This window comes from Macrosteles quadrilineatus, unplaced genomic scaffold (genome assembly GCF_028750875.1).
Source record: "Macrosteles quadrilineatus isolate MER2022 unplaced genomic scaffold, UCM_ALF_1.0 Scaffold_7__1_contigs__length_78375512, whole genome shotgun sequence".
Lineage (NCBI taxonomy): Eukaryota > Metazoa > Arthropoda > Insecta > Hemiptera > Cicadellidae > Macrosteles > Macrosteles quadrilineatus.
The window spans coordinates 66,166,720-66,181,515 of record NW_026542600.1 but is presented as its reverse complement, the minus strand read 5'-3'; the positions used below and the strand labels follow the sequence as shown (position 1 = coordinate 66,181,515).

The following is a 14,796-nucleotide window of genomic DNA, read 5'->3' as shown; positions in this document are numbered from 1 at the left end:
AAAAATTAGTTTAACTCAAAATATAAAAAGATATTGAGTCAGTGCTGAGGGACCTCTAGCAAAGGTCCTCAGGCTCACTTGTTCTTAAAACGCTGTTTGTCATGCAGCATGTAAACATCCTGCAAACAGTCTTCATTGGCAGCAGCTTAAAACCCAAAGTGCTGTATTTGTTAACATACGATCAGATAGTTTCAAGCAAAGAAAATAAATGGCAGAGGTTTTAAGCTTTTTGGATCCGACCCATACCTTCCCAAGAAAATGTGTCACCATAAGCAGCATTACTGATATGAGTCCATGGCTGCACAAACTGTAATCTGACGGTGTATGACAATTAACTCCTAAAACCTCTTTGGTAGGCCTATGTGTGAATGTGATTTTTGTTACTGTATTCATTTTACATAAAATATTTGGTGCTGTGTACCTTCTTTCCGACTTGGTGATAGGCAAGTGTTACAAGATCCATGATCTATGAAGATGAGATCTTTGTCAAGAGTCTTCACACCAAGTTTATAGTCCTACCTAATCTTTCCTGACAAGTGAGATGCTCACTTTGTTATATTTTTTAATAATTCTACTTAATACTGATACCAAGTGTACAGTACTTTTTAGAGCTTATTTCAGTTTTACAGCCGGTTTACTAATTACACAAAAGGTATAATAAAACTCAGACATAATATGTAACAATATATTCTTTATTGTGTTTTGACATAACAATTTAAGCAAAGTAAATTAATTATGTTGATATGTGCATTCCACAAAATGGGAAATAAGGCCTTGGAAGACAGAAATTTTATGGCAACTGAAATGTTACGTACAACAAACATAGTTTTTATTCTAATTCTACAAGGTTGTAACCTCAAAATAATACTGTAATATTGAACATCTCAGGTTTGTTAAAATACTGAATAGTACTGTAGTAGTATGTTACAGTGTGCGGCAAAATGCCAGTTTCACTTGGGTAGTTCTCGGGCAAGAATTAAAATTATTATTATTTAAAGTTACTGTGGAAGTGGCGGTATGCGGACACATTTGGTTTTGTTATGATTGGTCTCACACCATTTCAGTTGCAATCAAGGATTAGACCAGACAACATTGAGGTTATGCAGTGTGTGAATATAACCAAAACAGTCAGTGACTGCTACGCAAAGAGCTTTTTGCCGGTGGCTATTTTTTAGTAAAACGACACTGTTCGTAGCGCAAACACAATCAACCATTCCAACCATTAATAACGAGGTTGAGAGAAGTGGTAGCAAATTTAAAACTATGAAATATAGACAGAGAAGATCAGTGAGAACTGGTCAGAGATGTGTTTGACCAGAAACAAGATGTTCTACTAGTGTATTAGGAATGTCGGATCACAGTTTTAGAAGAACTCTAAAATTAGAATTGAGTTTGTTAAGCATGTAGAAACTTTTGTCACCAAATGCTTCGAAGGTAATTCGCACAAGCTTTTGACTAACATCTTGCTGAATGCTCAACCAACTCTGCTGATCTAAACAACATTTCAACATCGTGCAAAGTTATTTAACAATTTTGAGATTGCAATCACTGGCTTGTTGTTCTGGAGATACGCACACACACTCCAAATGTAAAATGTGTTATAATTATAATTTGATGTTGCCTCACATAGACTTTGATGGTGAATAAAATAGTATGATTGACCGATGACAACAAGACCAAAAGTGTCCACCTTTCACCTCCACAGCTGAAGTACTGTGAGAGTGAAACTGCTGAATCCGTTTTGCCGCATCCTCTATTAGTGTAGTTTTTACATTTGTGACGCAAACCATACATAAATTTATTAATACTGTAATGTTGAAACCGGCCACTTTAAATCTGTGCTAGTGTATGGCTTTATAGGGGTTTCCATTATTATACTGTTTTATGAATATTTCTGACTTATTTTTCACACAAAATATCAACTTAAGGTTTATTTTGATTTTACTGATAAATTGTTTTAATATATCACACTGATGAATTTGTACTGTGTCAGGTTTAAAACTGTTTTTCTTTTGAAAAACTAAATTTAATTACTAAGTTTGGTAAAAGCATACAAAATAAATTTTATGATTTAAAATGTGAAAAGGCGCCTTGTGGTGGACGGATGAATTTTCGCAGATTTAAGATACAGTGGCAGTTTATCTGCAAAGAAAGTGATTTATGTATGAATTTCATTACAAAACCTGAATTAATCATAGCACTGTATTGTCCGACTACTAGACCAAACAAAGTTAGCTATTTCCTGTCCCACAATTGTTTCAATTATTGGTGTTACTGTGTGGAAGTGCTAGTACCAAATTTCATCATAAAGTGATAATGAATTGCATACTCTTTATATTGACAATCTATGCTGATTTTAACACAAATGTAAAGTAGCCACTTTAAGTATATTTGAGTTTAGCCTACGCCATTAGAAAAGTTGAGTTCAGCTCCAAACAATTATTAGTAGTTCATAAAACTATGGTTTGAATTTACAATCAATGTCATTTACAATCTTTAAAACAGAACTAAACTTAAAAAGTAAAAATTCACAAAAAACACAGGAAGTCAGAATTCAACAAGTTTTTTTTTTTAAGCCTCACCATGAATAAAACATATAACCGGTTCCTTTTAGTTTGAATGCACAAGCCTTCTAGTGTCATATATCATTTACATGCTACTAGAAATAAACTCATAATTTTATAACTACTTGGGAGTCAATCATTAGTGGTTTGTGCTACAAAATATGGTTTGTACATTTGTAATTATCTCATCTGAGAGTAAATCACTTAAATGGAATGAATGAATTAACAACTATCACAGATCAAAAGATTAACAGTAGATAAATAAAACATGTTATTGCAGCTAGAGATTGAATTTAAATATTAACTATTAACTTAAAACCGTTTTCAGTCACAATTTATTACAGCTCAGGTATATTAATTAATAATTATGAACTAATGACTATTTTACATGAAACCCTCTTATATGTTCCTAGAACTGTATGTAAACAAAAAACATAATTTAATTACATTAATTAAATCTAATCAGTACCTAGTCACATTACAGAGTTTTTGATTACAGAGAAACAAGAATTACAAATTTTAAAAGTCACATAAATTAATTAGTATTGGTGGCTGAAACTAAATGAAATTCTCTACATCATATTACGCATACAGGGAGGATTCAGAAGAACATACAATAATATGTATGAAATTATATTTTAGGAGCTATTAAGGATGCAACTGTTAAAAGTGAGAATTTATGGTACCGTTACCATAGCCTACCAGTAGACCAGTAGATAACGCTGTGAACCCTGATCTAATATCGGATCTAAAACTTTATAGTTTTATGAAACTTACAACATATTAAAGAGTATGGAAGAGTTTTAAAATAATGTTTATAGGGGACAACATCAGTTGTTTTTCTCTAGTCCGTTTTTCACATAGGTGTTGAGTCTGGAATTCCATTAACTAGAATTAATTCAAATGCTTGATCAATGTAAAAAAATATTTCAGATCCTTTTTAACTTTACACTACAATAGGCGCTGAGCTCCATGAATTTTTTAAAGTTGAAAATGATTATTAGTAGTCTATTCAAACTTAAAATCGTTCACCTGCTAAACTAAAAAATGAAGGAACCACTGATTTGATGCTATTAGCTCCCATCCTTGGGCAACAAAAATGGAATCGTTCACAAAGAATGTCAAGAAATCAAGTATTAAGAAGTAAACTACTATTGTAATTATCCACATCTTTAAACTGGTTTTAAAAGAATATCACAACAAAATTGACTAAAGATGGCTCTTAAAATTCCAGGAATATGTTGTGGACTATACAGATAAAAAATGTAGAATTTCCCTGTTAGTCATAAGTAGCCAAACACGGACTTGAAGAGCAGTGGCGAACAGCAAATCGTACGCACATTATGCTGCACCAAGCCGATACTATACAAAAAGGTCAACACTCCAATGGATAAATTTACGTTATAAGTTAGTACATGCTAATTACTGTGATGAGATTCTTGCACAATTTACCACTACTACCTCGGAAACAATTTAAGGCGTCAATAAAATAGTGCCCACAAATAAAAAAAACCATCAACATGTTTTTATGCAACACGGCAAATGAAAAAATTAAGCTGCAAAACCAACAATTTCTGTTTATAGTAGTCCTATTACTTTACATAGGTCTGGAATTTGAAGAGTGATCTTTTAGATCTGAATTCATGGATGTCTGCAGTATCTGATTCTAAATTAATATAGAATTATTTATTTATGTGCACAACTGGGGTTTTAACTCAAAATTGCCTATTATTTAACATAGTCCAGATTAAACAACAGCATCAAGGGAAACAAGAAGAATAACATTTTATGTACAAGAACAAGATCACCCATGAATAAAAAAACGGAAACACATATCCACTTTAAACATCACTGAGAAGTTGTTGCCTTTGATGATTTTGATTTTGTCTTTTTCAATTTTTTCAGTCCATCAAAATTTCCTTTGAGTAGGTTGCAGTAGGCCAATTGAAATTTATTCACATCTCTTGAATGGACCTGTAAAAAGTAATTAATTGAAACAACAAATAACTTTGAAAATGGTGGGTACTTTTTCCTGCACAGTTGACAAACAACACAAATGAATACAAATCAAAGCCACTGTGTACTATTGATGAAAAAACAAAAAAAAGACATTTTTTAGAATTTGGCTAAAACCGCACAAAACTGGTATAATTTTTAGCCAAGTGGGGAATAGTATCAATCCCCAGCCGGGTAAAAAGATAGTAGACTAGCTAATTTACAACAATTATGAAAAATTTGAAGCTGTAATTTTGTGAAGTGGGAAAAACTAGTTTGGGCCATGAATGTTGTGGTTGAACCTTAAAAATAGTTTGCCTGGTTCACATTCTCTTTTACTTAAAATCATTGATATTGAGGAATCATCAATTCTTGAAAAATTGTATAACTTATTTTTCAACCACATCTCGCAAAACCTTGTAAATTTTCAATCATGCAAACTTTGAGAGGACATATTTGAGGCAATAACTGAAGTATTTGTAAATTGTGAGCAAGAGGTTTAGTAATATTTTTACTTTTGATATTGAAATTACGGTAATGTTTATTAGATATAAAATTACTCAACAACTTGGGTCTCCCTGGAAGTGAACAGGATTTTACTAACCAGCACGCTATTCCCAAAATGTAGTGATTATAAAAAAAGTATTTTAAACACGCATCAGCACCACTTATACACAACAATAGGTAGCATAGGGAATTTAAATACTTTACCAGAATTTAAAGAGTGACAATTTATCAAACTAAGCAGTACAATTAATTTGTTTATGGCATACCAATGTGTGATAGAGTGAGGCACACATTCGAACCCCTAGGGACACTCCCAGAGCCTACCTGGCACGGTGAGTTGTGTCTTCAAATATTTAAAACTAGCCAGTATACCCCTGCTTTGCAATGAAGAGAGCACGCAGAACATTAAAAAATTGTTCTTCAAGTTCATCAAATGAAATTTGTAACTAAACCCATAATAGATTTTAGAAAAAAAATTCAACTACACCGCTTTAATTTCTGTTTTTCAACTCAGGTAAGTGCTAGAAAATTTATTAGTCTACTTAGGCCTAGTACGAAACCAGTGGGGAGCGAGCTGGCGTAGTGGTTAGAGCGCGGGACTTCAGTCCCTTAGGTCCCGGGTTCGATCCCCGCCAAGTCACCAATGGATTTATCTAAGTGATAATGCCGCAACCCCTAGGTCTAGCCTGAAGTAATGTGTAAAACAATCCCAGGCTCGTGCCTAGCGTCCTAGGACAAAAAAAAAAAAAAAAAAAAAAAGTACGAAACCAGTAGGACTGATGCACTTTTGATTATGTATATCAATTTTAAAAATTATGCTTACTTAAAAAGGTAGTTACTTGAAAAACATGACTATTTAAAAAAATCTGTTGGTGAAAAATAATCTTGCGTTCATCCCGTGCAGACAGACATACATCCACCAACTCTTCTTTATGGATCGATATAGATATAAATATAATTTAAATCAAGCAGGCTGTTCTGACATAAAACATACACAAAATTACTAATGTAGTATCATACTTTTAACTAGGAAGTAAGTTAACTTATGTTATGAGCATAAAAACTGAAACAATATACTTACTATGGTGGCTAGTTTCTTATTATTAGTCTTTGCTCTCAGAAGACACATGTATTCTGAGGGTTCTGTTGTAGGTTTACTGCCATTTTTTGGTTGAGGTTTCGTTCGGCCATCATCTGAAATTAAATTTATAACTTAAGTATCTATTTTTGCCTATGATGAGTGGCAGCATAGCGACTTTTTCACCTCCCTCTCATCTAAGATGCAATAAAACAGTTTCCAGCAACAAAAATTCTCAGGTAGGTTAACAATTTTAGGTAAACAGGCTCTATCGGAAAAAATACCCCCGCAGCAAACCTGCAGACTAAGTGAACCCGTAGCACGGCTGACATTAAATTCTTTTTGTCTATGATGTTATGCACAGGCGATAACATTTGTAATTAAAATAGGAACCATTTTGGAACCTAATAAATTTATGAAAAAGAAATACGGTACTATTAAAAATAGGCCTTGGCTTCCCTGACATTCTTTTAAATTTTATTATGAACTGGTCAAAAACTCAACCAAAAATATGTAATGTACAGACTTCTCTATTTTTAACCCACGCTGTAAATAAAACCATGTGATTGGAAAAAAGGTTTTCACAAGCTGAGAAGAAATGTTTTAAAGAAACAGGCTTGCCTATTAATAAGTAGATAGGCCTAATATTATAATTTGAAACTTAAATGCGAGATATGCAAAGCTGTTTTATATCTTAAATTTTTTCATTGGATGTTCATGCAGAACTGCACTGTGGTAGAAATCCTTATATATAACACGTGAAGGCGATTTCTGCGAAACACTACTCCTCCGTTGATAATGAACGGATTTTTACAAACGATGTGTCAAAACGAAGTAGTTATCATGTAGATGCCCCCTTTCACCAATTCCTGCAATAAAAGTCCTCGGGCTTTGCCCCACAGGCCATCAAAACCCTAATGTATTTCATACAGACAAATAATTTGTATTAATTACAGCTGTTCATAGTAAACACGATACACACAAGAGCGTTCGTTTTCAGTTTTGACAACTGAGTGGAGTGACTGATTAGGCCTACATTATCCATAATTTGACTCTTTGAAGTCATCGGAATTTATGACTGTTATCGTTTAGTAATACTTTGCAATTGCTCGAATTCCAGCAACAGGTGCACTAGTAAGAAATAATTCTAAACCTCTGCATAGGGAATATATGCAATACATGCACATAAAATGTACAAAACAACTGCGCAAGACTTCTCACTACTGCACACTTTATTCGGGTTGAAATTGTCTTTAACAAAGGTGCTCTTGTCTTTTCCACGAAACACTGAGAAATAAGGACATTAATGCGTTACCAACAAACATACACACACACACAAATACAGAATTGAATAAGGGGATTTGCTACGCTTTAACCGAAGCAAATTACAAACAAAATAATTATTTGAAAGTTTTATGATAATCGTTTTTAGGCCTAATCAAACTGTAAAATTGGTGTAAATCCGTTGGCAAATATATAAATAAGTAAATAAATACACAGTCCACAAAACATTTATAAGTTAACAACGCCAAGCTTTAAAAATGCATGATGGTTTGCTAAAAAACTCTTTCACTTTTTGAAGTCCAGACAGAAAACGCAAAAATTACCGTATACAGTAAGACATCAACTAAATTTAATAAGAAATAAGGTGCAGCACTAACGATACCGGTAACTATAGTTGTAAATAGTGATGTGTTTGTACGTAAAAATGGTTCTTACTGCTACCATCGGTTCTAAGGAATTTTTGGTAGCAGTACCAAAAACCAACGTTTACATTTAAGAAAAGAACTATAGTACTTACGACCAATTCAAACTGTCCTTCTAATGAAACTGTATTTGTAGGTGTTAATCCGTTGGAAAATATATAAATAAATAAATACACAGGCCAAAAAACATGTAACATGTAATGTTAACAACGTAAAGCATTAAAAACTCACTATGGTTTGCTAAAAAAACTTTCACTTGATGTGGTGCAGTTCCGAAGTTATTAATCTCCCTTGCTTTTATTTTTTTTTTAGTTTTTGAAAATCAAAGTTATTTCCTATTAATAGTATTATTTTTAAGTAACTTTTAATATTAACATATTAATGACAGTTTGAAGAAACCACCTTTATCCAAACAAAGGTTTCTTATTTAAAAGATTACGTAATCTCTAAACGATAATCAGTACATATATCTAGCAAACATTCGGAGGAAATGTGACAAAAAACGCACTAATCTGGGGTTTTGGACGTTTGTAGTTTTACTTCCTAAGTAGAAAAAGTACCGATATCGTTGTCGAAATGTAAGTAAGTAGAAACCAAAAGTGACACATTTGAAAAGCGAGTTTAGCTACATCTGTAGGTTAAACCTCTGTTACGATCACAGCGAAATCAGAAAGATCTTCCAAGATCGCAGCAACATCCACAATCACCCACTGCAGTTGTGATTTTTTACTTTGCACTAAAACTGTCCTTGAAGCGCCGTCAATGAGTGGAAACCTTTTTTGTAAGCTATTGGTGACGATGATTAATAAAATGTAAGTTTTACAGCACAAATACAACACAGATTAACGTTATTTACCCCGGTTATCAAAACTCAAGAACAATTGTTGCACTTGCGATTAATTAAACCGGTTAAGTAAAGCACAACGTTTTTAATCTCATTTGGTTTGGATGTGCTAACAAAACTTGATCGGAAATGGTTGCGGTATTTGTAAACAAATTTTAATGTTAACATATCAGTTACAGCTAGAAGTGAGAACTAATCCAAACAGCTGATCGTTATTTCATAAAATGTAATAGTAAACATTGGGAGACAATTTGACAAAAATTGAACAAAATTGGGTTTTTGATGGTTCGTTATTTTGTTTTCAAAGAAGCGAGGCCATGTTTTTATAGCCAAAGACACTCTCACCAATCCAGTAAATACAGAAAAATGATTAGAACCTTGATTGGTACTCTAGTTTTCTAGGAGTAGGCCGGGTAAAATGACATTTTGGCGTTACAGACGGAATCACAGAATGGACAAACAGAAATTGAGATAAGACTCGTTTGGGCTTTCTTAGGCTATGAAACGTAAAAATAACCAAAAACTGCATGATTCTAAGCAATTTACAGACAAAACTGTAATTTTATTTATATAGATTTGTTATCTAATATGTTTCACGTTTAGTTTTAAGAGCACCTCTCCTTTTTTCAGGCACTGATGACCATGACTTAGAAGAAGAAACTCAAGCGTTTGTTCAAAGGGTTTTGTCTTCCATCGATATAAACAACTGCATAAGTTATTTGTTAAATTATTTAAAATAAAATAAAGATCTGACTTTAAGTGATCTGAAAAAATCTAAGGTTGGCTTTCAAAGGCATCATTACAAGACCACCTGGAAACCATAGGTAGAAGACTATTCCAACAGCTCTTTAGCCTTCGGCACTTCAAAGGGTACATAAAGGTCATTTGGGAACTACTAACTGTCGTTTAGGTTCAAAAGAATCAGTCTGGTGGCAAAGAACCTCTTCAGCAATTTTAGTATGGTGAAATCAGCCCTACTTGTATCAAACATTCAGGGAACAGCATGAACCATTGCTTTCCTCACCTTTCCCTGACAGACCATGGGAAACACTTGCAATGGATTTGTTCAAACTTGAATGCGTTTGGTTTTTGACTGTGGCAGATTATTACTCTAAATATTTTGAGATAGCCGAATTACACTTATTAACATCACAAGAAGTGATAATGAAGTGCAAAGCCTTTTTCTGTCGACACGGCATTCCAGAAGAAGTTAGATCTGACTGCTGGTCTCAATTTTAAGTCCTTAGACATTCAGGTTTCAAGATATTTTCCAAAGTGTATAACTTTAAGCATATAACAAGTATACTAACATTTTCCCAAAGATATGGGGATGCAGAGCCAGCAGTAAAATTGCCGAAATTATTCTTAGAAAATGTAAAAGACGACTTTCAAAATTTACAAAACTTAGCACTTCAAGCCTATTGAACGACACCCCTCTGGAATTGGTACAATCCCTCTCAGCTTCTCATGAACAGACGATTAAGGAGCACATTACCTCAGGCCGGACATTTGATTTGTGGTACACCAGGTCTTAAGGATCTTGCAGTATAAATGCAATTATGAAAGAAAACATAAAGTGCAAACTCTCAATCCTCTTCAGATAGGAGACTTAGTTTGGATTGTGGACCTTAAAAGACATGGTAAAATTGTGATAATCCTTAACAGCCCTCGTTCATATATTGTTGAAACCGATAAAATGAATGTGAGGAAAAATTGATTCTATCTCAAACTGACCTCTTTTAAAAGAGGAAAACAGTGAATAAAATTGGTCTGAGAATACATGTCAAAAAGAACCATACAACCGTCCAAAGAGAAATATACACAAACCAAGCTGGTTGATAAACTACCTATCTTAAAAGGGAACATGTTGTGTTTATTCCATAGCACCCGTTAATTGCTCATTATTTATTTAGTTATAGATTATGTGTTATGGTTTGTTAAAAATTAAAATTAAATGTTTTGTTTTAGAAAAATGAAATTTTTTTACACGCATGATTTGCATGAATGGAGTAGGCCTAAACAAAAATGTCCCTGTTTGTCTTAACCAATAGATATACTGTACCGGTACTCACATTTCTTCATTGTAACTGTAACTGCCCCAGTACCACGTTTGCTCTGAAATAGCTTGGTCAACTCTGAAAGAAACTGAAACATAAAGTATTATTAGTGTTTAACTATATTCTTTTACAGAAAGTAAATAAAAGAAACGTCTTATAACACTTAAAACATATATTTACGCTTATACTGTTACTCACAAGACGGTAAATATAGACTACAAAAAAGATGGTAGGTGGTGATCGATTTCGATTGGACACTCCAATTATCATCAGACCCAATAGGCGAATTATTATGCGGTTTTTATTAGTTGCTGATAGGCCTACATGAATTTATGCACTGTGGCACATTTTCACTTTTAGGCATATTGGGATTATCTGGGTAGCTGAGTGATAGTGCTTGCCTAGTAATCAAAAGGTCGCCGGTTCGATCCTGAGAAAAGTCAGTAGGTTTTTGATGGTTTGAAACTGGACCCAGCTGTTCCTGATCATTGGGCTTTAAATAAATGATCCTGACTAATGAAACCGCTGATCTTAGTCAGTAACAAAGCTACACAGGTCATCACAAACCATTCTACACTCATCCTTCACTCATATTTGGGTTAAAATACGCACCTAGGTGGCGTCCCCATCTCAATGATTGATAATTAATAATTGATATGTACTATGGGATTATGCACTATGGCACGTTCATTAACAGACGACGTTGAGGGTTGGAATGTGGACTATCATGTCGGCAGTGGCCTAGCTTCTATTAGGCTACTGGTATTTTACAAGGTTGAAATTAAATTTTTTTATAATTTATGTTGATGTGATTAATAGTTTATGTATCGCAGTTGATTTACCGTATTGTATTTTCTAAACAGCACCAAAGTCCATTTGCTTTTACAAATCGAATAATTATTGCATAAGTTTATTGTAATTCTGATTTTTCTCTCTTATCGTTGTGTGAGGTTTTGTCTGTTTGGTATGGAATGTAAACAACTGACAGCTGTTTCCACTCCACAAACTTTCCTCCCCTTTCAGTGTTAGTCGCCATTAGAACCTGGACTCGTCCAAGGGACCACAAATAGGTATGTGAATAACTCAACAAAACTGAAGCTTAATATTCATTATTAAACTGTAAGGCCACTTAGGAATCTCTCTGACAAAAACTTAATGCATTTTTCTATTCAGCGTGAAAAATACTGTTAGGCCCCTATTAGCCGTGAGCAACATGTGGCACAGCTAGTGGAGCCGCCGGTGGTGACGCCGGTGACTCACGGCGTTTGGAACCTGGACACTAGTCGCGCGACACATTCGTAGCTCGCTCAAACAGCGGAATTCACCACAACACTCTAGGGTCAAACATGACGTTGAGTGACTGCATTTACAATTTGCACGACACTATTAGCACTAGATATTGTTTATCTAAACTAAAGTCAACTAAAAACGCTAATGACACAAAAAGGAAAGAATACACTGTTAAAAAGGTCACTGGTAAACAAAGTTAACCCAAGTCACTAATGAATATAACAGCAATATGGCGAGGCACGTCTCAATCGACTCAAACCACGATGTTGACTGTGTGACAGGCTTCGTTTTCACGTTAATAACGCAGTCAGTGGCGTCGCATGTTGCCCACGGCTAATAGGCTCCATATACTGCAATGCCCCCGACTGCCTGGACACTGAAACGGTCGGGACACATGTTGCCGGGCAAAATCACTCCCGGCAACACCTCGGGCAGCTTTTTCGGCGGCGCCACCGGTCTCTCCACGGCTAATAGGCACCATTTGACTCCATGCCCCTCTACACGTCCGACACCGGCGGCTCCACTAGCTGCACCACATGTTGCACACGGCTAATAGGGGCCTAAGTAGATATCTAAAAATTACATCATATCCTAATGTAGATAGCCTACATTAAATAATTATCACTTAATCTTATGTGTCTCCAGCAGTGGTCAAACTAACTGATTGAGTTTGGCCTACTTTAGGGCTTGAATGATATAGGCCTAGGCCTAGTAATATTACATAGTCGGCAGAACTTTTCAACTCCATCGTACTTATCGCTTGTTACAATATTTGCAAATGGTAGGCCTATAGAAGTTTGGTTTTTGATGCCGCAAAGTTTTTTTTTAAGTTAGATCGAATCAATACTTTTATGTTCGAATGTGGAGTTGGACATCAAAGTTTCGCCATTACGCTAAATAAACCTAGGCTAAAATATAAACCTTTACTCACCGCATCATTTTCCATTAAAACCATTTTAGTCAGTCAATTAAGAATTTGTAATTAGGCTAATTGATAAATATCGCTCACTAGCACCTCTCAAAATCCCTTTGGTATCCTGGTTTTCTAATGACACAATTATTAGCAGTGCTAACTTACTTTGATTAACAATTAATATTCAACGAAATAGAATCAATAATAATAGATAAGCGCATAATTAAAACAATGTAATTTCAATCTGCTCTGATTCCTCCGACACTGGTTAACCAACGTTGAGCTTGAGGTTATCTTTTGTTGGTTGGGTTGGGGTTGGATGAAATGGAACGGGAAAACAGTCAACAACAAACACAAGCAATTCAACAACATTCATAAGGAGAAGAAAATGAAGCATGCTGCAAACATTTTTTTTTTCTAAATGTCACAATTGTGATGGCCTTGATTAAAATCCATGAGGCCCCAATGTTCACTTTTTGTGGTTATCCGTCTTTTTCTTAGTTTATTTGATATTAATCAGGAGAATGGTGTTGACACTTTAATTTTGTTATTTACATACATAAATGTTGACAATTAGCTATGATTTGTTCTGATATTTTTAGTTACTAATAAAGAAAGGATCTCTTTAAGGAGAATTGATGTAGATGGGTATCTGGGAGGGAGGGAAAAGGTTTAGTCTTCCCTGCCTGGGCCGATCAGGCAATGTCCTAACCCGAAAAAGGTGGGCCTTGGATGAAGAAACCCAGGATTGGACAAACATTCATGTGAAATTTGAGTGAAAGTTATGTGTTTGTTTCTAGATCTTTCGACCGATAGAATGAAGGAATTTGTTTAGTTCGAGATAAATGTCGTGATCATTTGTGCTGACAACTTCATTAATTTCCATTGTAAAGTTTTTACTGGTTCTTTTGGTCTTTTTAAGATGCTGGTCTCTATCTAAGCTGTATTTTGGGCATTGCATGAAAATGTGGTTTAAGGTCCCCTCCACTCCTAAGGTACAATTATTCAGGCATAGTGGGGAAAAGTAACATTTCATTTTATAGAGGCACGAGTTTACATTAGCATGTCCTAGCCTTATCCTGCAAATGTTTACTATTTCATTTCTGTTCATATTGGAATCTTTGAACCATGGAAATTTTGAAATGTTGTTGTTTATGGTCTTGTACCACTTTGCTTTATTAGATGACAGAGCTATATTGTTCATATGTTCAAAGTAAAAATATTTTTGATATGATATGAAATCTGATTTGGTTGTATAAAATTCATACCGTATGTTGATTCATCTATGAGAGTTGATTCTTTTGCCAAAGTGTCAGCTATTTCATTTTATCTTACCCCAACGTGTCCGGGTACCCATTGAAATGTGAATTTTATATAAGGAACGTTCGTTGCCTTGGCCTTCTCAATGATGTTGATTACTAGGTCATTTTCACTATTATTTCCCAACAATGTATATTTTATGGCCTCAATGACGGATTTGCAGTCTGAGCAGATAACTATATCGGTTTCCTCTAATGTACATGCAAACTCTACAGCTTTGTAAATTCCATACATTTCAGAGGTATAGCTGTATATGTATAAATATACAATTGCTAAATATGTATATGTATAAATAAAACTGTAATTTACTACTTACTTACTGCCGTGGCTCCACAAATCTCAGTTAGGGTCTGAAAATTTTTCATTAGGTTGCAGCCAAGTTTCTTGTAGCACAGCAATTGAGATTGAGTTAGTTGTTAAAAAAAGTTTTAATTCATTCCATTTGTTTTTAAATGATCTGCAATTCCACTGTATTACCTTAAGATCTGGGTTTATCATAGGTGTGATCATTATTTTTTTTTA

At 34.4% G+C, this 14,796-nt stretch overlaps 1 protein-coding gene across 1 annotated transcript; it reads right to left on the bottom strand.

Moving 5' to 3' along the window:
* Positions 1-671: 671 nt before the first annotated feature.
* Positions 672-13,268, bottom strand: LOC128998429 (signal recognition particle 14 kDa protein-like). The gene is made up of 4 exons (XM_054424553.1): positions 12,973-13,268; positions 10,767-10,839; positions 6,148-6,260; positions 672-4,538 (listed from the first exon to the last, which is right to left on the bottom strand). The coding sequence occupies exons 1-4, from the start codon at positions 12,994-12,996 to the stop codon at positions 4,413-4,415; spliced, it is 336 nt and encodes a 111-aa protein (XP_054280528.1). The 5' UTR covers positions 12,997-13,268; the 3' UTR covers positions 672-4,412.
* Between the last annotated feature and the right edge of the window lie 1,528 nt (positions 13,269-14,796).